The 24,282-nt window shown below is 36.6% G+C and overlaps 1 protein-coding gene across 1 annotated transcript in view; it reads left to right on the top strand.

Annotated features, from left to right (window-relative positions):
- Ge-1 (Enhancer of mRNA-decapping protein 4 homolog Ge-1) overlaps positions 1 to 24,282 on the top strand; it is a 152,624-nt gene that overhangs the window by 106,588 nt on the left and 21,754 nt on the right. The window contains exons 18-20 of the mRNA XM_089249021.1: positions 4,570 to 4,787; positions 16,288 to 16,476; positions 22,320 to 22,435. Coding sequence (XP_089105147.1) covers positions 4,570 to 4,787; positions 16,288 to 16,476; positions 22,320 to 22,435 — 523 coding nt within the window. The remainder of the gene's footprint in view (positions 1 to 4,569; positions 4,788 to 16,287; positions 16,477 to 22,319; positions 22,436 to 24,282) is intronic.

Here is a 24,282-nt window from a genome sequence, read left to right as displayed (position 1 = left end):
AAGCCTCGTTACTGGCAGGATTGAAAATGTATCAAACCATTATAAAGGCATAAACTATTCTACATATGCATATACTAACAGAATTAAAAAAGTGACAAACCGTTGTAAAGGCATACACACGTCTAAAACGCATTGCTAGGGAACCACGGTAACCAAAGTAAACGTTCGGAAAGTGATTGTTGAGGCCCAAAAACCATTGTTGCCAGACAGTTTTTTGCCCGTTTGGGGCACTTGCCCTGCTCTGACGAAATTTTAAAGTAGCCTATCGTTTAAGTCAGGTCCCATTTGGTATATATGCAAAATTTGATGACGATTGATCGAAAATTGTAGATTTGTATAGAGAACATACATACACACACAGACAGACAGACAGACAGAAAATCAATTTTATATATATAGATTGAACGAGTTGCATGAATGAGTGGATTAAATCTCTCTTCCTTGAGATTTAAATTATGTGGACTACTAAACTTAACCCTGCACACACTGGCAGATAGCAGCACTACACATAACAAGCATTACAGAGAAACAAAAGACTTCACGTCAGGTTTCACTACACGTACATTCCCGCATGTAGCGATTCGTTGGGGGTTCCGCGGGGGGGGGGGGGTGCATGTGTGGTGTAGCAGTAGTAGGTAGGGCCTCCAAAAAATGGCTCGGGGATCCATGATGTTCTTAAGTCAGCCACCTCGTTGGGCAATTTGCCTGTTGTGGCTTTGTGTTTGTATTTGTATTTGTATAATAATCTGTAACATCAAATTTAAAAATGCCTGATACAACATCTATATGTTTTGGAGAATAACGAACAAATAAATTATCAATGCATGGTGAAGTATTTGCGGTGACTCTAGTTGATTCACTGCATAGAGAGATGAATCCATTTTCAGAGAGATTGGTTAGATAATCAATGATGTACGGTTGATCCGATAAAATATTAATATTCAGGATAAAATATCAAAATATTAGTATTAGATTATCAGCAGTAGTGTGCTGGATCAAACCCATGAATTCATTATTGAAATACTCGATTGTATAAGCATGTGAACGATAAACAGCCAAAATAGAGAGATTGAACTGATTACTACGTAACAATACGTATTCGGTGGTTTGCAATAAACGCATTTCAATCTTGTTAAAATTTATTCCATTTCCTATAAAAAAACTAATACACCTCCTGATCTAGATTGATCTTTGCAACAATAAGATTTATCAGTCTTCAATATTATATACATCAATCTCATTTTCAAATATCCAAATTTCAGAAAAAATTAAAATATCTATTTCAATCAGGTGTTTGTGAAGAAGTGTAAGCAAATAATCAAAATTCATTCTGATACTTCTAATATTTAAATGTAGTAAATTTAAATTAGCATGTGGATGAGAGGAAAGGGTTTTAAAAAAATTTTGAAAGTCGTCTTAGAGACAATAGAGTTTGATTTGGGTGAACATCAACGGAAAACAGTCCAATTCATTTTCAGTTTGTATCAAAATTTTCAAGATCATTGAGTTTTTTTATTCTATACATTTTAGACGCTTCACCTTTACGTAAGAAAATCTTTCCCTCTTTGAACCAGCAAAAACTGAAATTGTGCTCTATTTTAAATTGCTTAACATTATATAATAACTTTTTGAGATCAGGAGTCATGTGTTCGTTTATGTAAATTGGAATATCCACCAATCTAGAATTAAAGTGAACCTGTGAATTTTTTTTACGCATTATGGGCACAGGCTTTAGAGCAAAAATGTAACCACTATTACATATGTACAGACATATTTTTCATCCGCTGATTAACTGAGAAGTTAATATTTGGTAACTAATCCAAGTGGGATCGCAGGTCGGCATAATAATGATTATATTTTTCCTCTGAAGATACACCTATAGTGATGCTATTAAAATGCATTAAGGCATTTTCATATTTTTCCGTGTCTTTGCCTTTTTTGTTGTTGGCCATTTGTAATTACAGTATAACATTGATTATCCAAACATCAATTTTCCGAACAACACGGTCAACCAAACACCTTTTCAACAAACTTATTTTCAGTTTTCTATAATCAATGAGGCTCAACAGTTGGTATTTCCTTGGAGCTTAAGAATCCTCTTATCTCCCAAATTGATAGCTCCGTTCTATTGTACAATAATCAACTTCCAAACACAATTATACACACCGTACCTGTGAGCTATAGATGTGAACAATGGCAACTCTGGGTACAGTGTATGTTGTTATAAACGATTGGCAAGCAAGCAAACGCATGAATAAGAGCAGATTTAGCTGTCATCTTTTTTTTTTGTCTACGAATTCATCTTAATCCTGTAGGTGTGCCGCCTTAATGAAAGAGGTGAGGGTCTTCTTGACAACAAAACAGTTCTTATCACGGTTTTGTCTGGGGAGGGGGGTTTTTTTCCTAATTTGCTTAAAAACAGATATTTTTCAATCTTTCTTAAGCTTTAGTAGTGTCAACACTTTTTCGTCTTTACTAAGTGCAGAATGACGACAAAAAGAAAACAGGTTGTTTAAAACATCGAAAAAAAAATTGGAAATTGTGAAAAGATTGAAATCGGGTGATGGTGTGAGGGAACTTGCAGCTGAATATGGACGGGTGTGGCAACCATCAGTGATTTTAAAAACATTGCGATAAGAATAGAAAGTTTTACAGCCAGTTTGGACACATAGACTAAATAAAAAATTCACAATGAAATGGACAGAGAATGAAAAGCTGGACAAAGCTGTTTACACATGGTTCATACAAAAAAGAACTGATGGTATTCTGATAAGTTGGCTGATGCTTCAGGAGAAAGCTAAACTCTTTAATGAAATTCTAGAAGATGATAAACATTTTCAAACGAGCGTGGTCTGGTTGCAGAATTTCAAGTCAAGACATGAAATTTGTCATTCTCCTTCAATGGGAAAAACTCTCTGCGAATTCAGAAGATGCAGTCAAATTTGTTAAGGAATTTGAAAAACTTGTCGAAGACGAAGGTTTAACGGCTGATCAAGTTTGCAACTGTGATGAGACCAGACTCTACCAAAAAGCTTTCCCATCAAAAACTTCTGTTGGTGGAACTGAATCTACAGCTCCTGGAGGGAAGAAGATAAAAGATCATGTTATAATCCTTGCAAATGCATCTTGGAATCATCGCTTACCCCTAACAGGAAAAGCCTCAATCCAAGATGTTTCAAAAACTTTTGCTTGTTACCGGTGAAATATTTGTCATAGAAAAATACTTAGATGGATTCTAAGTTGGTGATGGTTTCAATGCATATTTGTCCCAGAAGTCAAAACAAGATTAAAAGGAAAAGTTTTGGGAAAAGAGTTCTGTTAATGGATAATGCATCGGCACACCCAGACTGTTTGATGCTCTATAATGGGGGCATAGTTTGCTTGTTTCTGCCCCCAAATACGACTTCCCTTATTCAACCACTTGATCAGGGTGTACTGGAGAGCCTGAAACGCAGATACAGAAAGCAGTTGCTAAAAAAACTGCTGATTGAGAGAGAGAAATCCTCGCAGGATATCTTGTCTTTTATGGAAACACTGAATGTGAAAGACTGCTGTTACATGGTAGCAGAAGGTTAGAATTCTCTTCTTCGGGTTACTATCTCATGAAGTTTTAAGAAGTTATGCCTGTATTTTCATGGTTTTAACCCAATCACTGAAGACAATCAAAATCTCCCAGATTCAAAAGAATGCTTGGATATGCTTCAGGAACTCACTGAATTCCAGTCCTGTGATGAAGTTGATGTGTCTCAGTGGTTAAAAATTGATAGTAATGATCTGGGATATTTTTTGGATGATGGGAAATAATTACGAAAGTGAACGATCAAGTGGATCAGGATGACTGTGAAAGTGATGAAGACGAACCAGCAGCAGATGTAATAAGGCACAGTGAGGCAGAACAGTGTTTCACCAGATGTCTCTTGTGGTTAGAATTGCGGTCTAATGCTGACCCACTTCAATTGCTAATTTTGAAACTATTACAGGATGGGCTGCAAAATGTCATCTAAGCAAGTTGAAGCAATTAAAGATAGATTCATTTTTTTAATAGTTTGACATTGTTATTTATTGTGCATCTACATATTTTTTCTTTTGTGATGCACTGCTTTTTTTTCATTTACTTTTCAGAATAAGTCGGTTATATTTTATTATAGTAAGGTTTTTGTTGCTGAATTTCAATTTATTCCTTTTCATTGTCAAATTAGTTTCAAAATCAATTTTTCGAACTTTTCACTTTTCCGAACACCCTTCGCCCGATGTGTTTGGATAATAAATGTTTTACTGTATGTTAATGCTGCCAATGCCATGATATTAAAAATCTATCAGTTGCCACCATATTGGCAATGTTTCCTGCAGTGATTGAAAAATTCTACCCTCATGAATAAAGATCAACAAAAAATTATCCGAAGGATTAAACCTTAAAATCTAAGAAGTGCTCACACACACGCACACACACAAAAAAAATCTGTATCTTTGATCAACACAGGTATGTGATGGTATTGATAAACTTCTTTGATTGCTTGTAGATCTATTTGGCTGTTCAAACTGTTATAATTGTGTTTGTTGTTGCTCAAGGTTGGAAAGATCTATGGAAGCATTATCGCTAAAGTTATCTTCTATCACGGAAGCTCTTCGTTGCCAGAGCCAGGCTATTCAGTTCATACAGACAGAAATCTCACAATTGCAGCAAGACAACCAGTTTGTAAGAAAGAATGTGCAGCTTTTTAATGGTGTAGAGGAAACAATTGCTAGCAAGGTTGAACGAATTGTATCGGATAGCTCGTTGTCTAAATGTATCCTTTATTTTTTGTTCCAATTCAAAAACGATTTGTTCTAGCTCTGTGATTCCCAACTTGGGACTTTTCAGAACCCCTACCATTTTTTATATCAGTTCAAATTTGTATGTTTTAAACAATTTCTGGATGACCTCTTTCTTTTCATTTTTCTCTGTGTTTCCTTTGGAAGTGGTGTGTTCCATGGACAATTTGCACCAGTGATATAGTGAGATGATATTCATGAACCCCCCTGTACCAATAAACAGAAGAAATATGCAAGCCACGGACACCTTTACAAAATAATATTCTGTATGTATATATATAGTGATGTAAATACAATGAATTCATTGTTATCTCATTCAAGTTGATGGACTCCCTGAAGTCTCTCCAAGGATTTGTTGTTAAGAACCGCTGCTTTTGTAACTAAGTAAATAACTTTTCGGCTCCCTTAGCGTGAATGGGACTTCTCGAATAACAATAATTACAAGAAATGCGGGAAAGAAAGAGAACTGGGGGTGGGGCAGAGCCTTCAAAAAAGGATGTAAAGCAAAAACGTTTTTACATGACTGGAAAAAAACTTTATCATGGAACTATAAATTTTTAAATTGACAAGGGGACATTAGGAATTGAGAGAGGCTTTGGTGGGGCATGGCCTGAAAAAGGTTGGGAACCACTGTTCTTGCTGCTTAAAATTAAAAGAAAATAATGTGATGTGAAAATGAAGCACATTAGATTTGGATTCATACAACTCATTTTGAAAACTCTTCGAAGAACTCTTCTTAACCTCGTCCATAATTTGTTTTTGGCTATAAAAAATAATCTTATTTATTTATTTATAGGTGTGTTTTGAACGCAGGCACAAAATTTATTATTTTAATACATACATCAATGATTTAATGTGTTTTTTTAATTGTCAACAGGAGCTTATTGTATGTACAAGAGGTATCAAAATTAGACACTAAAAGTATGTAAATATGCATAGTGCCCTTCCGTGCTTTTTGTAATTTTTTCCCTACTTTTAAATATTAAATCAAATGGCATATATACACTATCTGACCTGTGTATGATACCTACATACCAAAACAATTCTCCAAAAATTTGTTGTCCATAAGAGATGAAAGTCCTGCCAACTTTCATGGTAGGAGATTCCAGATTTTCTTACTTTTCCTCCCACTTTCCAGAATTATTGGAAATTTCTACAGATTTTAGCCAAAAATGTATTTTCCTCTAAATTTTAGTGGGAAAATTACAAGCGTTAACTGTATAAGCATCATTTACGGCAAATGCTGCAAGGATGGCGAATAAACTGGAGTTGTCAAGCAATTGAAGATGGCAAAAATTGTGCAGCATTTGATGGACAGGCAGCTTTTTTTTCTATTATGAAACTGGTTCTTCCGTAAAAATAGTACTTGTTTGACAACACATGTTGTGTATCCCTCTCTCTATGAAGTGGGGGTTGTTTGTTCCTTCTATGTTCAATATGTGTTCTGTCAACTTTGGCATGCAGTGATAATCGCTTTCGCCCGGCAGTAGCGTAAAAACTTTTTTATGCCTGATGTTTCGAAAACCAGTTCACCGGTTCATGAAAATTTCTCTGAAGATCAGTACATTCAGGGTATAGGTAAACTTCCCACACCCCTTTTCATTTTCATAGTAGCTGCAGTGATCTATGGGAGCTCTACACAATCACTGTTGTGTGCTGACAGTGTGATATAAAGCTGTAACGATACAGTTGCACTAAATATAAAACATGAAAATATTACAGATAGCATATAAATTGAAAATAAAATATGCACAGTTGTCTCATATCGGAAAGTTGATGAATTCTAATGGTGTCTGTTCATAAGAGTTCATATCATTTCAAAGTTGCTTTTTCAAGATGAAAGGCAAATGCCGTACATTATTATATATTTTGCTCAGAAGCATACGTAGGACCTATGTGGGGGGAGAACTTTTCTTTAATTGATTTTGGATTGATTGTGTTTTGAGGGCACTTTTCAGAGTACGATGAAATCTTTCGATCATACCATTTGATTGAGGATGGTACGCAGTTGTATTTATTCTGTGAGTGCAGAGGATTGCATTCAACTCACGAAAAAGAGTTTATTCAAAGTTTCATCCTTGATCGGTTGCGATGGTAACTGGAGTTCCGAATCTCGACACCCATCCGTGAATGAGAGCTTTAGCTGTAGTTTCAGCTGCCATGTCTTGTGTTGGTATGCATTCTGACCATCTGGTAAAGTGATCGATGATGGTCATACAGTATTGGATGGTGACAGAGGTCCAATGAAGTCGATATGGATGTAGGCCAAAGCGAATGTTCCCAAAGGAGATTTCGTATGGCAGAAAATTTTGCATTTTTGGCATTTTACGCAGCTTCTGACAGCTTCTTTAATAGATCTTTTCATGCCAGGCCAAACAGATCTTGGGGAAATAACTTCCGTAGTTACCAAGGCTCCTGGATGTGACAAATCATGTAGGTGATGAAATACTGCTGTTCGGTATTGGTACCTTTCGGATGGTGGAAGAGGTCCAATGAAGTCGATATGGATGTAGGCCAAAGCGAATGTTCCCAAAGGAGATTTCGTATGGCAGAAAATTTTGCATTTTTGGCATTTTACGCAGCTTCTGACGGCTTCTTTAATAGATCTTTTGCTCTACAAATGGTCGAGGACTGGTCTTTGACACATCGCAATATAAATGAACATTCTCGATAGGAAAATATTGTTTTATGATTTGCAAAGAGGAATCGGTTCATGCCAAAATGTTGTGCAATTCCTCGTCTTGAGTTTGAGCATCAGAGTTCCTTGTAATTCAATGGTGGTAGTTTTATAGTGTCTGTCGCTATCCTGGAGAGAGCATATGCGATGATGTTGTCTTTTCCTTGGATATGCTGAATGTCCGTAAAGAACTTCGAGATGAAGTGCAAATGTCTGATCTGTCTAGGAGAACATTTATCAGGTTTGTGCTGAAATGCAAAAAAGAGAGGCTTTTGATCAGTGTATATGGTGAACTCTCGTCCTTCAAGCATGTGCCTGAATTGACAGACACATGTGTAGATGGCTGACAAGTCTTAGTCGTAGGTTGACCACTTTTTCTGACTTGTTGTCATCTTCATTGACAAAAATGCAATGGGATTCCATTGATTGTCATGATATTGCATGGGAGATCCACCGATGGCAATGTCAGAAGCATCAGTCCACAAACTGATTGGGGCATCTGGATTTGGATGGTGAAGTAGAGTTGCTTCAGCCAATGCAGATTTCGCTTTGTCGAATGCATCCTGGCATGTCTCATCCCACGGAAGAGGTTCTTCAGACCTTTTGCGTTGGCACTTTTTGCAGTTTCGTCAGCCTTCTAACAATTTCACCAAAGGTGCCAAGATATGAGCAGCCTTCAGAATGAAGCGACGGTAGAAGTTGAAAAGTCCCAAGAATTTTCTAAGTTGTGTGAGAGTAGATGGCACAGGATATTTTGCGATGGCTTTGACTTGATCTGGAAGATGCTTGGTGCCAGTCGACGAAACCTGTACTCCAAGAAAGTCAACTGTGGAAAGTCCAAACACACTCTTGGAAGGCTTCAGCGAGAGACCATATTCATTGAGTCGTTAAAAAAGTGCTCTCAGATGATGAAGGTGCTCCTCAGGTGATGACGATGCAATGATAATATCATCAACAAAAGGATACGTGAATGGAAGATCTCGCAACACTTCATCGATAAAACTTTGGAAAGTGGATGCCACATTGCACAGACCAAAAGGCATTCGTGTGTATTCGAAGAGACCAAACGGTGTTGTGATGGCCGTTTTGTGTATGTGGTTGGGAAAAATTGGAATTTAGTGATATGCGGAAACTAAATCTACGTGAGAAAAAATATTTGTCCGATGAAGTTCCGCAGTGAAGTCATGAATGTTCGAGACGCAGTATCTGTCCTTGATGGTACAAGCATTTAGGGCTCTATAGTTTCCTACTGGTCACCAATCCAAAGAATTTTTCTTCGAAACCATGTGTAGAGAAGAGAAATTGCTTTTGGAAGGTTGAATATGACAGAGATTGAGCATTTCTTGAAAAGCTGATTTTGCTAGTTTCATTTTAGCTGGATCCAGCCTGTGAGCTTTAGCAGAGACTGGGGCACCAGAAGTTTCAATGTAATGCATGGTATTGTGCTTAATGGGCTGGTCGGGATGCGGTGGTTTCGTGATATCGGGAAATTCAAGTACTAATTAGTGATCTATGCTATCTTCCGATACCACTTTAACAGAGTGAAGATCCGCGTTATTTAAATGTCCCGAAACTTCCTATTTGGTATTTAAATCAAATAGTTTTCTGCTCCGAAGATTGGGCAATAAGTTGAAATAATGAAGGAAGTCGGCTCCAATGATCGCACATGACACATCAGATTAAAACACAAACAGTTTCCTAAGGCCTGAATTTAAGGTGAGTAATTTGTGGCCATATACTTTAATTCCGGTACCGTTTGCACCTTTGAAATTTCGAATCAGTGATAATTTAAAATCATTTTTGGTTGCCGGTACAAGAGAACAGTCACTACCAGTATCAACAAGAAAGCAAATGTTTGTTTTATTTTACGATCGCAATGAATAGACGACGAGAACTTACCAGCAAGTGGCATGTTGCCGCTACCCCTGGCATTGTCGTTTCCCTGATAGGAGCATGGCTTCGTACACTTCCTCGCATTGGAACGGAACTTGCGATGATACCAACATACATCAGAAACACTCGCAGGACTTTTCCGTCAGAAACGGGACTGGTTTCGATCACGAGAATGACTCCTGGCTCGTCTCAAAACAGCAACTTCTTTCTGCAGTTGTTGTATTTCCTCCATCAGCTCTGAATTCAAGGAAGCTGCACTAGCTTGAGGAATCAATGGCTTTGTTACCTCTTTGATTTTGATCGGTGTTGACTCCATGATGCAATCCGCTACTTCAGCTGCTTTCTGTGGTGTGAGTGGCTGTATGGCAGCTGGGATCGAAGTAATTTCAGCGGAAGCTGCTGAAGAAACAGTTCCAAGAGAAAAGAGCTGGCAATGTTGTGATTTTCAGCTGCATAATGTAATCGCGTACCATTGTAGCTATTTCCGGTGGCAGGTGAGAAACGCAGTGATTGTACATAGTTTTTGAGTCCGTTATCGGCTTCGGTGTTGGAAGTTTGAAGGTAGCTTCGCACATTTCACACCACAAGGCAGGATCCGACGCGGTAAAAATTAGTATCCATATCGCCGACTCTTCTGCCATGTCGAAAAATGAAAACGATGCTTTGAAACCACGAGGCGAATGAGATGCGATGAAGAAATTCTTCACATACCTAAGAGGCTACATCTGGGTCTCCGATATCCTGTTGGTGAGTGATGGAGGAGTTGAGAAAAATCATAGTTATGCTATTTTAAATACAATATTTATTACTATATAATTTAAACTTAACAACTTCAGGACGGTTGACAGGGTTCGCACATCCTTACAAACTCCTTAAAAACTCCTAACTAACTGCAGCCACGCCTGAAAAATTCCCTTTTTTTTCTGTGAAGGGATGATCTTTCTTAGAATAGGCATTCCCCATGGTGATGAATAGCATTGCCTAGAAAAATAAGAGGAAGCTCCCCGGAATATAAAGAGGAAGAAAAGAAAAAAAACGCCCACTCCCTTTGTAATAAGAAATATGAAAGCAGGGGATGGGATTGGAACATCCAATGGTTGTGCATACCTGCCAACCGTTACGATTTTGTCGTATTTAGTAAATTAATACGATTATACGTTTTTGCTTCTAAAAATACGATTTTTTACCGAATCGCTAGTTTTGACATGTTTTCCTGCCTATGTCGCAAACCTGGTCATCATTGGAAATCGATGGTCCGTAGAACGACATCACTCCGCCGAACCAGTAGTCGAAAATTCCCCCATCCCAGTGGTGAGAAAGTTTTTTTAAGTTTTTACTTTTGCGGCAAAACGATGTCTCGAACCTCCTATATTACGCAGTATACTGAGTGCAGACCTCGCAGCTTTCCTATTTTTCCTACTATTTTCCTACTTTCGCCGCAATCGTCTTTTTTTTTACTGCAATTCTCTCCTACTATTCCTATTTTATTCCTCCTTCCCATTTGCTTACAGCCAATATCTCACTACGAAAATTCTGAGAAACCGCAAAATGTCACTGCTTTCCGCAGTTTTTTTGACGTGTTTTATTCACATTACAACTCGCTACTGAAAAAGAAGAAAGGAAAAAACATTTCAGTTCTCCTCCACTAGAGTAAGGGACGACGACAAGCGTATCTTTTCGCCACCCTGCCTCAAAGTGCTAAAAACTGAAGTCAAGTGGGGAAAGCGAATCTGTTTCGCAGATTGGTTACCGTAAATAAAAAGGCAAAAAAAAAGAACAGGCTCTATCCACACACAAGAGATTCTATGAGAGAATGGGTTTATCTCTCCTGGGATCCCGTAATGAGCGTTCATCCCTGAAGCCAGGTTTTCCTAGGAGTAGGCTTTTTGCGCCGCGTGAACCTAACTGGATCATTTCGTGTCGGCAGAAATGAGTTACATAATGACATTACGCATTTGCGTTTTCCAAGCGTAGCGCATCGGCTCAGGACGGCTATATAGTATATGACCTTGGCGTCATATACTCTATCGGCTGCATACTCCGGTTTAAAGGGAAGAGACACAACACGAAAATGAAGGGAAGATTGCTGAAACACGCGGCACACGACGCTTAACTCCTCCAGAAGCAGTCTGCCAATCACGCCCGACGTAAAGCGCTGTCGTGAGCCGTATTGCGCTCTGTAGGAAAACAGTCGTACTGCTTTTCATATTGATGAATAGACGGTGTGTCACGCTGGGTGATTCGCGTTGCGCGCGGCATAGAAAACCTGCTAGTAAAACCCGGCTTTTAAAAGTGACAGCCCGAGCCACGTCTGGTTTTACAAAAGGGGGGGGGGGCGGGAGAACGAGCCGATCAGCCGCTATAGCTGAACCCACTTTTTTTAACCTTCAGAAAATAACTTTCGGGTATCTTTATGTTAGGGGTCATTCAAGTATTACGTCAGCATGGATGGGGGATTTTCGATTTGCTGACTTGATGACGTGGAGGGGAGGGGGTGGATGATTCTTACATCATCAACCACCCTTTATAAAAAATATGAAATATTCTTAATGGCGTCTTACTCGGTGCACGAAAAACGAGTAAAACTTTTCACTAGTTTGTAGGCACCTGAACTAACATTCTCCCTATTGAGTCTCCTGCAGAGCCACTCTAGTGATCTTCAAATACTTAGCGGATCCAAATGCTCTAGAGCTGTGCCGCACGTCATATAAGTGATCCGTGATTATGCCACAGATCACTTAAGTAATCTGGGAATGTGCCGCGGATAAGTTGAGTGATGTAGAACCGCACTGGTAGCAGGACCAATGCTCTAAAACTTTGTCACATGTCACTCAAGGGATCGCTTAATGTGCCACAGATCGCTTAAATGGTCTGGAATTGTGCCACGAGTCACTTAAGCGATCTGTAAATGTGTCACTTGGTTCATTGTTACAAAAATAGATTTAGGGGCATCATAACGCCAGGGCCACATTTGGTCCGCACAGGCCGAATGTTTACCGCGGGTCAAGGCTTACCAAGGGCTTAGAGAGGTAGGGTCGCAATGAATTTCTTGAGCAATTTCGGGTTCTTAGCCTTCAAATAGCATTGAAATTAACAAAAATTGATTATAATAACATATAAAGATATTTTGTTTTGAAATTGTAAAAAATACTTTTACAATTCTTTTAAAAAATATTTTGTGGATTAAAAAAATAAATTTTTGATCATCTGGGGGGAAGCCCCCAATAAGTGTTAGGAGGAAGGGGACAGAACGCTGACAGGGTTAGGGTGAGAGTATTGCTGACTTTTTCTGACAAGAGGGGAAGAGTCAAAAATTGCTGAAAATTTGCTGTCGTAATACTTGAACAGCATCTTATTTTAAAGCATACATGTGCTCAACACATGGCCTAAATGTGGCCTGCCTCAAGTGGCTCGTGGCAAATTCTTACTTCAATTGAGCGGCCCGCGGCACATTGCCAGATTGTTTGAGCGAGTGATTTCCGGGGGGGGGGGGGCTTTCTTTCTTTCAAACCAAGCACAACTCAGGTCTATTACCATCTATGGGCAATTTACTATCTAGGAAGTTGTGCTGGAAGTGTGTGTGTGTGTGCCTAGAGTTGCTGCAAATATAAATAATTTTGTAAGAAAAATCTTTGTCGGCTGTGGTTTTTATTTTGAATAATTGGAATGATTATCACTTTTAGAATTTTTATAATTTATGTGATGCTATTATGAATTATATTTTTGACTAATACTCTTGAAGGTTTTAGAACACTTTGGTGACAACAAAAAGCATGTACGTGGATTGATTATTTTATGAATTCTTATGATGCTGGGTAACAAATCAAAACTTGTAATTTTTGAACCACTTCTACATCTATATTTTTGAGAAGAGGGAAAGTTTGTTTCCAAATTAAAAATAAATTTGCATATGTGCCCCGCCCCTTTTTTTGCTGTAAATTTTGTAAGTTATGAAATTTGCCATGACTCCTTAAAAACAGCTTGAAACTCCTTAAAAACTCCTTACTTTTTATTTTGAAAATTTTGTATGACCCCTGAGTTATATGTGTACTAGCTGATACCCGGCGACGTTGCCCGCCCCGTAAAAAATTTATATATGTATAGCTTATTAATTATTTCTTAATTAAAAAAAATTCTGCATCAAATAAGAAATAATTACTTTCATTTTTAAATATTTTAATTAAAATCTTCAAGCAATCGCTTGTGGGTACACAATATTTTTTCTTTTTCCATCTGTTGTGTAGATGTACAAATTTTTGCTATTACCAACACGCGAACAGGTGACGAAAAGGTGTCCGTGTGAAAAACAGGGCTCAAGTAAGTTGATACCTGCCACTGCTACCGACTGGCCTTGCGCTTTGTTGATTGTCATGGCAAAAGCTAAATGAATCGGGAACGGTAATCGCTTGAAAGTGAATGGCATTTCTTCTGTGATAATTGGGATACGTGGAATGAAGACTTCTTTTTCTTCGTCACATCTAGTTAGAATCGTTGCTTCGATGATGTAATTGTGCAATTTCTTCACGTAGAGTCTGCTGCCATTGCAGAGTCTCGGTGTCTCCAAATTTCTTAAAAGCATTATAGGTGCTCCGACTTTGAGGGTCAAATTGTGTGGTGGCACTCCCGGAATATCCAAAGGAGTTCAGAAATTCTGCAAGATACAGAACTAAATGTCTGTGCCGTGTCTGTGACAGTGTCAACCGATTTGTAAGATGTGGAGTCTCCTGGAATAATTTTTAGGATTTTTTCGTTGATCTTGTTCACACTGTCGTTTTTCGGTGCCAGAATCGCTCTCAGAAAGCCACTCATGGTTTTGGTCATTTTGTTGAATGTTTAGGAAGACTTTGTCTGCAAATTCTTGAACTGAGTTTAACAACTGCAAAATCCATTTGGGAACGTAATCGGTCCAGTGCTTGGGTCTACTGGTTGTTCAACTGATGTGAAAATGATAGCAGTGCTGAATCATTTTGCAGTTGAACTCGCATGTTGGTGGATAATGATAATTTTTTAACTTCGTGCCAGAGTGTTGATGATTTGAGGCAAGCATTGAGTTCATCAGTTGGCGTTGAACATTTCTATTCCCAGTTTTGTCAGCGTAGTTGTTCTCTGTTGTTAACGACGTCATACGCCCAGCTTGTGCAGCGAATATTATTCAAACGCCTTACGCATTTTCTAAATTGAAACTGTACCTATACTATGGGCGGTTGATGAGATAAAGGCCGCATTAGCACTTACAGGATACCCTGTATATAGGCTAGCAGAAATACCCGGCGCTCTTCCCGGGTTTTCTTCAATTACTGGGAGGATTGGAAAAGTGACAAACCGTTATAAAGGAATAAACTGTTATAATAACAGAATTAAAGGTGTGACAAACCATTGTAAAGGCATATATTCCCGTCTGAAACGCATTGTTGGAAACCACGGTAACCAAAGTAAACATTCCGAAAGTGATTGTTGAGGCCCCAAAACCATTGTTGCCCGACAGTTTTTTGCCTAGCTCTGACGAACTTTTAAAGTAGCCTACGGTTCAATCCCGGACCTGTTTGGTATATATGCAAAATCTGGCGACGATCAGTCTAAAACTGTAGATTTGTATAAAGAACATACATACAAACATACTTTCACATTTATATATAAGATATATATATATGTATGTGTATTTCTCTTTCCTTTATTCAAGGAAAAGTTCTTCATAGATTTCACGTCCACAACACACGTGCTTACTCATATTGTCATATTTATGTTGCTTACCGAATAAGGTGCTAAGCAAGATGGCACGAGTGATCTCTGATTGTATAGATTCCCCCCACACAATATTTCTATTTTGTAATTTTTTCATCAAATCCACTAGAGTGAGTGAACTCAACCCAATAAAACTGATGCTGGCTTCTACTCCGTAAGTTATCAAACCCATTTGCTTACCAATAAGGTGTTAAGCGAGATGACTCGCTCCGATGGATATTTTATATTTCACAATAAGATTCTCATTTCATGGTTTTTTTTTTGTTTTTTTTTGTATCCTGTGTATATAATATGGCAAGTGTGAGGTAACAGATGAGATGGCATGGGGGCCCCCCTCCTCCAGTTGCTTTTATAATATACCTCCATCCTAATATGTGTCCTTAGTTAAGTCTGGCTGTCCATGTATGGCCCTATTCAACACACGCGAGCTCTAAGGAGAGAGGATTTGTTGTCTTTGTAGTCTAGGGTGCTCTCCCGGCAAGCGAGAGGATGTGGGTTCGATTCCCCGCAGGGGCCAGTTGAATTTTTTTCCTGGGTTTTTTTTATCTTCACATCAGTCAGTTGGCAAAACCTTTGTATTCTGAAAATTCTTTGATTTTTTACAGTTTATGCAAAGGAATGACAAAAACATGCGATCATATCCATTTGCATAGAGAAAAGATCTTGTTTCTAAGTAATTTTCACTTTCAAGTTTATTTTTATTAGTTTCCAACCCATAAACTTCTCATGCAATATTAGTATGAAGATATTTGATCATTTTTGAATGTTTATTAGCAATGTGGTGTTATTTATGGAAGGTAATTAACATTCTTCAATCAAATCTGACACAGTTAAAATTCTGATAATAAAAATTCATCAATTTGAAGAAAAAATTGTTGGCTGGTAGCATTGTGTGTATCAAAAGCCAACAATCAGTGTCAAAATCACAATGAAGACCTGAATATAAATAAACATGGCAGTTCTAAATTTTTTGTTTCCAGATGTAATTTTTGCAATGATGCGAGCCAATATTTGTATCATTGGTTGCTGGAAAGTGTTTTAATTTTGTTTTTTGTTTTTTTAAATTTGATCATTCAAAGTAAATACTCATTCTTTATTCTGAATATGTAATGAATGTGAACATTGTCGCAATGTGGTGTTTCCTTGACTCATGATGTTAACAGACTCTAGGTTTGAGAACTTATTAATAAAGTATGGAGAGGAGCAGAAGCAGAGGCTTGATCAACAAGTAAATGTAATTTCCCAATTTCTCGAACAGCAAATGATTGGTTTGCCACAAAGTCTTAACAGTGGCTTTGGTAAGCAGCTGGATAAGACTGTGAAGCAAGAAATACAGACCATAGTGATGCCACGTGAGTTATTGAGAAAAATTAAATTTGGGATAATTTTCTAATTCACCAAATCTCTGATTCTGTTTATAGTTTATATAAGGTTTTTGTGTGGGCATCATTTGAAAAAAATTAGCTGTTCGGGTTCGATGATCGTAGTCTGTTTGAACTTGTTCTCAACGTTTCACCAAGAGAATTGGTATAGCTGGAAACAAAGTTCAAATTTTCTTGAGTCCCAGGGTACATTTATGCTCCAGAGTGACTTTTGGCCTGCACTATTGTTTTCTGGTCAGTTGACCTTATGGCTGGCAGCAAATTATTAGTGTCTTCTAACCTAAGAAACATTTCTAATTCGTTTTCAGCCATTAGATCAACCAACAATGGTGCAGGCCAAGCGACTTGAGGGCATAAATACAATCATAGGCGTACACAGAATTTTCTTGAGGGGGGGGAGGGTTCAGATTTTTTCCCTTCTGAGGGGAGTTTAGTTTTTTTCCTGCAAAATACTATAATATTGGCTGGGGGGGTGGGGTTGAACCCCAAATCCTCTCCCCCTTGCGTACGCTAATGAATATAACCTAAGACTAGAAAATTTCACTTACATTCCAGTTATATTATTTCTCTTGAAGATGCCAACCGCTAGTGTTAGGGAAACGTTGAGGACAGGCTCAAATAGAATATAGTTTTTGAACCCGTAGAGTCACTGATTATGTTTGTTTAAAACAAGAAATCCTTCTCCCCTCCCCAATATTTAAAAACTCCAGCTGTCTTAATATAAGATAGCAGGTAGCATCGAGACATTTAAATTCTATTTCATCTTATTTAAGTTTATCTTTCACATTGTAGAATTATACTAGTTATAATTATATATACACTGTAAAACTCGGTTATAGCGACTTTGGTTGTAACGACATCTTAGCTATAATGTCAATAATTTGTGGTCAAAACTGATTATCATCGAGAATAATGTTAATGAACCTTGCTTATAACATGTATGAAAAGCAGTCTTCTCAGATAACAAATTTTTCGTTCCTTTTCTTTCCATATGATTGAAGTTTTCCTGAGAAATTCCTAAGATTAGAGATGATCATATTCGGGGAATGTTCGTCTGTTGTTTTATTTAGATCTAATGTTGAATAAAAGATTTATATATTACTCATTGACCACTATATGAAACATTTTTTTTATTTTCCCCCAGCCAACTATTTTCTTATAAAAATGTCCCATTTTTCTCAACGAAGCTTGCTTCAATTCCTAATCTTTACTAGAATCAGGAGTGAAGGTAATTTGCATGTTATGAATCGCGTTCAAATGAATATGATTATAAAATACAGTGAAACCTTTCTTTTGCAGCCACCTGCAAAACAAAAAAATTGTCCGTAAAAGAGGAGTGCCCTTTGAGAGGGGTTTCACTGTGTTCATCTCACATATTTGTCAAGTTAATTTTTTTCAGTGAAATATATTTTAGTAGACTTGCTGTAGCATTTTTATTTCTCGCCGATGGTATAACAATATTTCATTATTTTACCAACATTTGGCCACATATTTGTTGAAAATGTGAGATGTCCCATGTTAATTATCCCGATTTCCCCGATCAAGTACAGCCATCCCTTATCATAAAGAAATAAAAACTTCATGCACAGAATTTGATTGCCTCTAATTAAATTTTTCATCAAAAACAATTTTTTAAAAACATCCTCAACTATAACCAAATTTTATAGCAACAGAATTTTGCAGAATCTTTATATATATATTATTGTAAGTTCATATACATATTTTTATGCTTGTAAGTGTATTTTAACGGACATTTTTATTTTGGTTGCTTAAATTATTTACAAAATGCTTGTAGGTCAAGGTGCAAGTCAAATCCAGTTATAACGAACTCCATGGGGCGGAAAAAATCACTTCATTATAATGGAATTTTTTTATGAAGAAATTTCTGATTTTAAATTTTAATATTCGTTAAAATTTTTTTTGTTGTAGTTGAATTTGATTCTAAGAAAAAAATTACTTATTTATGTTCTAGATAATAAAAATGAAGTTAAATTTCAAAAATAACTCCAACTAACTCAAATCAATTAGAATGTTTTTGGATAAGTTTTACTTACTTAATATGCTTGAGGCAAATAATCCGTAATGGTTTTTGTGTGCAAGTATTGTGGAAGCTGACGAAACAAATTCCTCTAAATTGCATGTGTGTGTTCAAACGCATGCAATGCTTGAAAGATTTCTCATTCAAAAGCACATCAAATTTCATAGTCTTTTCTCATATGTGTGGGCTGGTAATTACCGTATTTCTGGAATGTCCTGAATCCTTGTAGCCCATGTTTCTAGAAAATGTCTTGAACGAATGTATTTTGTAAAGACAGCTACATCAACATCTTGAAAATTTGAGTGTGTCTAGTCTTTTTTCTATGGGATCTTATAACTTCTATTTGAATTTGAAATTCCAACTCAGTCTGATTTTTCAAAATTGTTAAAAGATTAGATGGAGATAAGCCATACATTAATGCCACATTATTTTTATTTAATCCAACACCAGCTTTAAAAATAATCATAAGTTTTTCTTTAATCGAAAAATATTTCCTTTCGAGACCACTCATTTTGAAACAGAAGAAATATGATAACATTCCAAATGTGTGTAGCACTAATGGTGTACTGTGCTACTAATGGCTTACTACAGATTTGATTTCTTTTTCACTCACTGTAATGGTTAAAATTTCTCTTCACAAGCTGTAGAATAACCATTTTCCCCCAACAGTTCAGCAAGCTCTGAAACAGATTTTTGTTGATTTTCAGAAACTTGTTTTTAAATTTGTTATAACAGATTTTTCATTTCATAATATCGGAATTCATAATACATTGTTCCTATTGTACAGTGCTTAAAACTCCATAAAAAGTAATTAATTTTCACTCTGCTTGTCAAATTCCTGGACTTTTGGAAAAGGACTCCAAAAAACTGTTCCTGCATGCAGCAAAACAATTTTTTCCAAGATAGAGCGTGTTTTATTCTTCCTTATTTCAGCACCACTTCCCCTCCTCCCATCTTCCATAGTCCCACTCAGAATTATCCGAAAAAATAATTCTTAAAAATATTTTATTGTAAAAAACTGAAAAAAAAACTAAAAAAAAAATTGCGTAAAATTTGAAGGAGTATTTTCACTCCTCTGCAAAATTTGAAGGAGTATTTTCACTCCTCTGCAAAATTCGGAGGAGTAAAATTGAATTTCGATACATATCGGCAAACAGTAGTCGCTCTATCTCGTGACTTTGGAAAATAGAGATCTCTGTTGGGAAGTAGTTTGACTACTGCAAAGTACAGTACTGTATTGGGGGAAAAACTCATGAGCTAACTGCGTGCTTTTCACAATTTACAAGCTAAAGATACTTACTCTTTACTAACAAAGATATTTTTTCATTTGAACAAAAATATTTAATTTTTACTTATCTTTTGCAACTTCACTCTAAGACAGCTTTTTTTAGAACAAGCATGTCGAGCTGATAATTCATTCAATCTCTGCTTGGAAAAGCTGCTGGGAAGTCCTGAAAAATTTATGAAATCAGAGAGAGACGTTTTTCCTTGAATCAATTTTTTGATTTTCCTGGCATGTTCAATCCTGTTGTTTTGTGAAAAAAAAATTCTGCAAGTAAAAAGAGCTAGTATGCAAAATTATGAATGTTAATTTGACAACTTTGTCAAATAACGAGTGTTAAGTCAGGGCCATCATTTCAACTGTTTCCGGGGGGGGGGGGGAAGCAAAGAACATGTACTCAATGTATGTGTGTATATCTATATATATAAAATTGATTTTCTGTGTGTGTGTGTGTATGTTCTCTATACAAATCTACAATTTTAGATCGATCGTCGCCAAATTTTGCATATATACCAAATGGGACCCGACTTGAACAATAGGCTACTTTAAAATTTCGTCAGACCAGGGCAAATGCCCCAAATGGGCAAAAAACTGTCCGGCAACAATGGTTTTTGGGCCTCAACAATCACTTTCCGAACGTTTACTTTGGTTACCGTGGTTCCCTAGCGATGAGTTTCAGACGTGTTTATGTCTTTACAATGGTTTGTCACTTCTTTAATGCTGCCAGTTATGTATAATAGTTTATGCCTTTATAATGGTTTGCCACATTTTCAATACTCTCAGTAATGAGGCTTTTTGAATAGACGTCATAATCATCACCATCATCGCTTTGAGGGTCAGGAAAAGGGTGATCCTCATAGAAATCACTATTAAAATTGCCCGATTTAACTGCATAAATACGGAAATTTAGTGGGGGGGGGGTTTCCTGCCACATCAATAATTTTAAAAATTAAATTGAATTCTCGATTTTTGAAATATAGAATTAACTTGGAGATACGAAGCCCAGAAAATTAAAAATATGAATAATTTGCCGGATCTACTTTTGAGTTTGATATCCATGTAATAACATTGATTTCAACTTTTTATTTATATCTTCTCAAGCATGAAAATTAAGTTCTCCGTATTGTCTTTTGATATTTATTTGCATAAATTCATATAGTTTAGGACGTTTTTAAAATTAGTTATGGGCCCCCGTAAAGTGCATCGAAAAAATTCCACAGCTTTAATTAAGCATTTTTGGAAGCTCAAACAGGCAGAAATAGATAACTTGAAGTTCAGGGGGAGGGAATCGAAATACCTTACACCCATAAAAAAAAAGTGGGGGGACTATTCATTTCTACGTTTCTTTAAATTTAGATTTGTTTCTTTCATGAGTCGCGCAGGACGTCGCCATATTGGTTAACTTAGACACGGTTCGCATGCCCCTCAAAGAAAGAGGGAGATATCGCATGATCCAAAAAGCCTCATTGAAGAAAACCCGGGCAGCGCCGGGTATTGTAGCTAGTATATATATATATTTGTATATACATATACCATTTTTAGGTATGCTGACCTTGTATGTAGCCCCCCCCCCCCAAATGACGGGCATGTGTTAAGTCACCAAATAACGAGTGCTAAATTACCAAACGTCATGTTGAGGCTCCGGAAATGTGCTGCTATTTGCAATAATTTCTTTGATTTTATCTAACAAAAAGCCAGCAAGAATCATGCCCATAAAATTGAAAAAAAAAAAAAAAAAAAAATTCAAAGCATATTTTTACGTGCAAGATGATCCACTTTCACTGAGACGTGAATACAGAGTATAAATAATTGTGTAAGGAAAATCTTGAAAGCTTTGGTTTTTTATTTTGAATAATTGAGGGGAATGAATATCACTTAGAATGTTTATAATTTATATAATGCTGTGATGAGTTATACTTTTGACCAAAACTTTTAAACACTTTGGTGACAACAAAAAAGTGTGGATTATCTGTATGTGAATTATTTTATGAATTTTATAATGCTGGGTAACAAATCAAAAGCTATAATTTCTGAATCGCTCTGCATTTTTTTTTCTTTTTTGAGAAGAGGAAAAGCTTGCGTGGCAGATTCAAAATAAATTTGCATGTGTATCCACCCTTTTTATGCTGTAAAACTCATAAGTTATGAAGTTTTACATGACTCCTTAAAAATTGCTTAAACACTCCGTAACTTTTATGTAGGAAATTTTGTATGAACTCTGCTATGTAAACTTATTTAAGGATTAGAAAAGTTTTCGTTACAACAGTATTTGTAAAACGGGATTTGACTGTATCACTTATTTTACTTTTTCAGTTAGCCAATGTTGGATAAAAAAAAACATCTTTATCCAGACATTGTTAGAAAAATTGCATAGAAACATTTGAACTAACACTTTCTTTCTTTTTTGGTAGTGATTGTATACATGCTTAGTTATTACAGTACATAATTGAGATAGTGTGATATTTGTTTGATTAATTTGATTGTTATTTGCAGATATGACAAAATGCTTGGAAGCGCTCATCGAGAATTTTCAGGGCGAGGTTCTTCAGAAATTGAACTCAACTGACAGTGCACTTAAAGAATGTCTAGGGAAGCATCTCAGAAGCAAAGTAAGGAAATGCAGTATAAAAAATTTTAATGGTTTGTTGATTGCTCTGGTGATTTTAAGCAATTTTTTTAGTATTTACAGTCAGACCCCATGTTCACAGTTTTCATATTCTTGGTTTCCGTATTTGCAGTTTTTCCCTTTATTGGAAAATATTGGATCAGTAATTGTCATTCAAGTGTTTTGTTTATGAAATTTCAGTTGTGCTTTGTTTAGGATGGCTCATTCTTCTAGTGCTACTGATAATGCTGTGAAAAGACAAATAAAAGTGAAAACTTGACTAGAAAAATTGGATTTATTGGCGAAAGTAAGTCAATACCTGCTGTGGTCTGCCATTACGGAATCAACGAATCTATGGTGAGGTATATCAAGTAAAAGGAATCTGAAATTCATTCAGCCGTAGCTATAGCTGCATCCGTGTGTTTCTCATACAGAAAATGCTTTTTTTGTGCCTTTTTGTACAATACTGATACAAAAAGGTATTCCAATTGATGGTAATATTATAACAGAAAAGGCGAAAAATTTTACTCTTCCATAAGGAAAAGGCTGGTAAAATGTCTATTTCATCAGAATTTTATGCAAGTAAAAGTTGTTTCATAGGTTTGAGAAATGATTTGATTACACAATGTAAAAATCACTGGCGATTAAGCCTCTACCAACCATGGAGGCAGCTAGAAAATTTCCAAAGACTTTGTAGAAAATTATTGAAGAGAAGGGTTATGCACATCAGCAGGTGTTTAATGCTAACGAAACTACACTATTTTGGAAGAAAATGGCACAGAGAAGTTAAGCAAAAGAAAAAAAGTGAGCTCCTGGTTTTTTAAGGCGAGTAGAGATAGACTTACTATGTTGTTTTGCACAAATGTGTATGGGTACATGATGAAGTCCACCATCATTTTCAAATCTGTGAGCATTGAAGGGAAGGATAAGTCAAATCTCCCAGTATTTTGTACGAACAATAAAAAGTCTTGGACTATGAAAACCTTTTCCTGGATTGGTTTAAACTGTGTTTCATTCCGGAAGTCAGGAGGTACCTTGAGAGCAAATACATGCTATTCAAAGTTTGTTTGATACTATATTGACCGAGGAGGAATTAATGCAGCTGACTGGTCCTGAAACTGAAGTGGTACCAGATGAAGAAGATCAAGATAAAGAAGTAGAAGACAAGTTCACCACAAGTAACATAGCGGAACAGCTTCGCAAGCTCAAATCAGCAATAGATTATTTTCATGACATAGATCCCTCTATTTTATGTTCTTCACATGTAGAAAACTTGGTGGAGGAAGCCTTGTCAACATACTCCAACATGATGATATGAAGAAGAAACGGCAAACAGAAATCACAATGTTCTTTCAGAAAACATCACCAACAATAGCTGCACCCTCTTTTACATTTCCTTCTCCCTCTGTGCCACCCTGCTCTTTCTCATGATGTTCAATAAATGAGATATACAAAAAAAAACCTATGGTTTTTGTTATTCGTGGATTTCTGTATTTGCGGTCACCCCCGGAATGAAACCCCTATGAATGCAGGACAGGGGGGGGACTGTATATGATAACTGTGATTAGTAATGAATTGAGTTATAAGATGTTAACCTACAACCAAAAACAGCTGGATAATGTTTAACACATCACTTTGAGTTGTGAAGTACAGTCAAACTCAGTTGTAACCACAATTCGACTATTGCATCAATAATTGTCTTTCTCGACCGATTCTCATACAGAATAATGGCTATGTATGCAAAATTGTTGAAAATATAACAATCTCATATATAAAGACATATTTCCATCATTTTTGCTTCTCTTTTTACAGTTTCCCCCAGAAATTCCTAGAATTATGCCGTTTTTCTCT

Source organism: Pholcus phalangioides, unplaced genomic scaffold, assembly GCF_987345545.1.
Source record: "Pholcus phalangioides strain wild (caught in Gottingen) unplaced genomic scaffold, Ppha-v1.0 ptg000021l_1, whole genome shotgun sequence".
NCBI classification, from domain to species: Eukaryota; Metazoa; Arthropoda; class Arachnida; order Araneae; family Pholcidae; genus Pholcus; species Pholcus phalangioides.
Note: the sequence above shows the minus strand (reverse complement) of the source record. Positions and strands in the feature narration are given on the sequence as shown.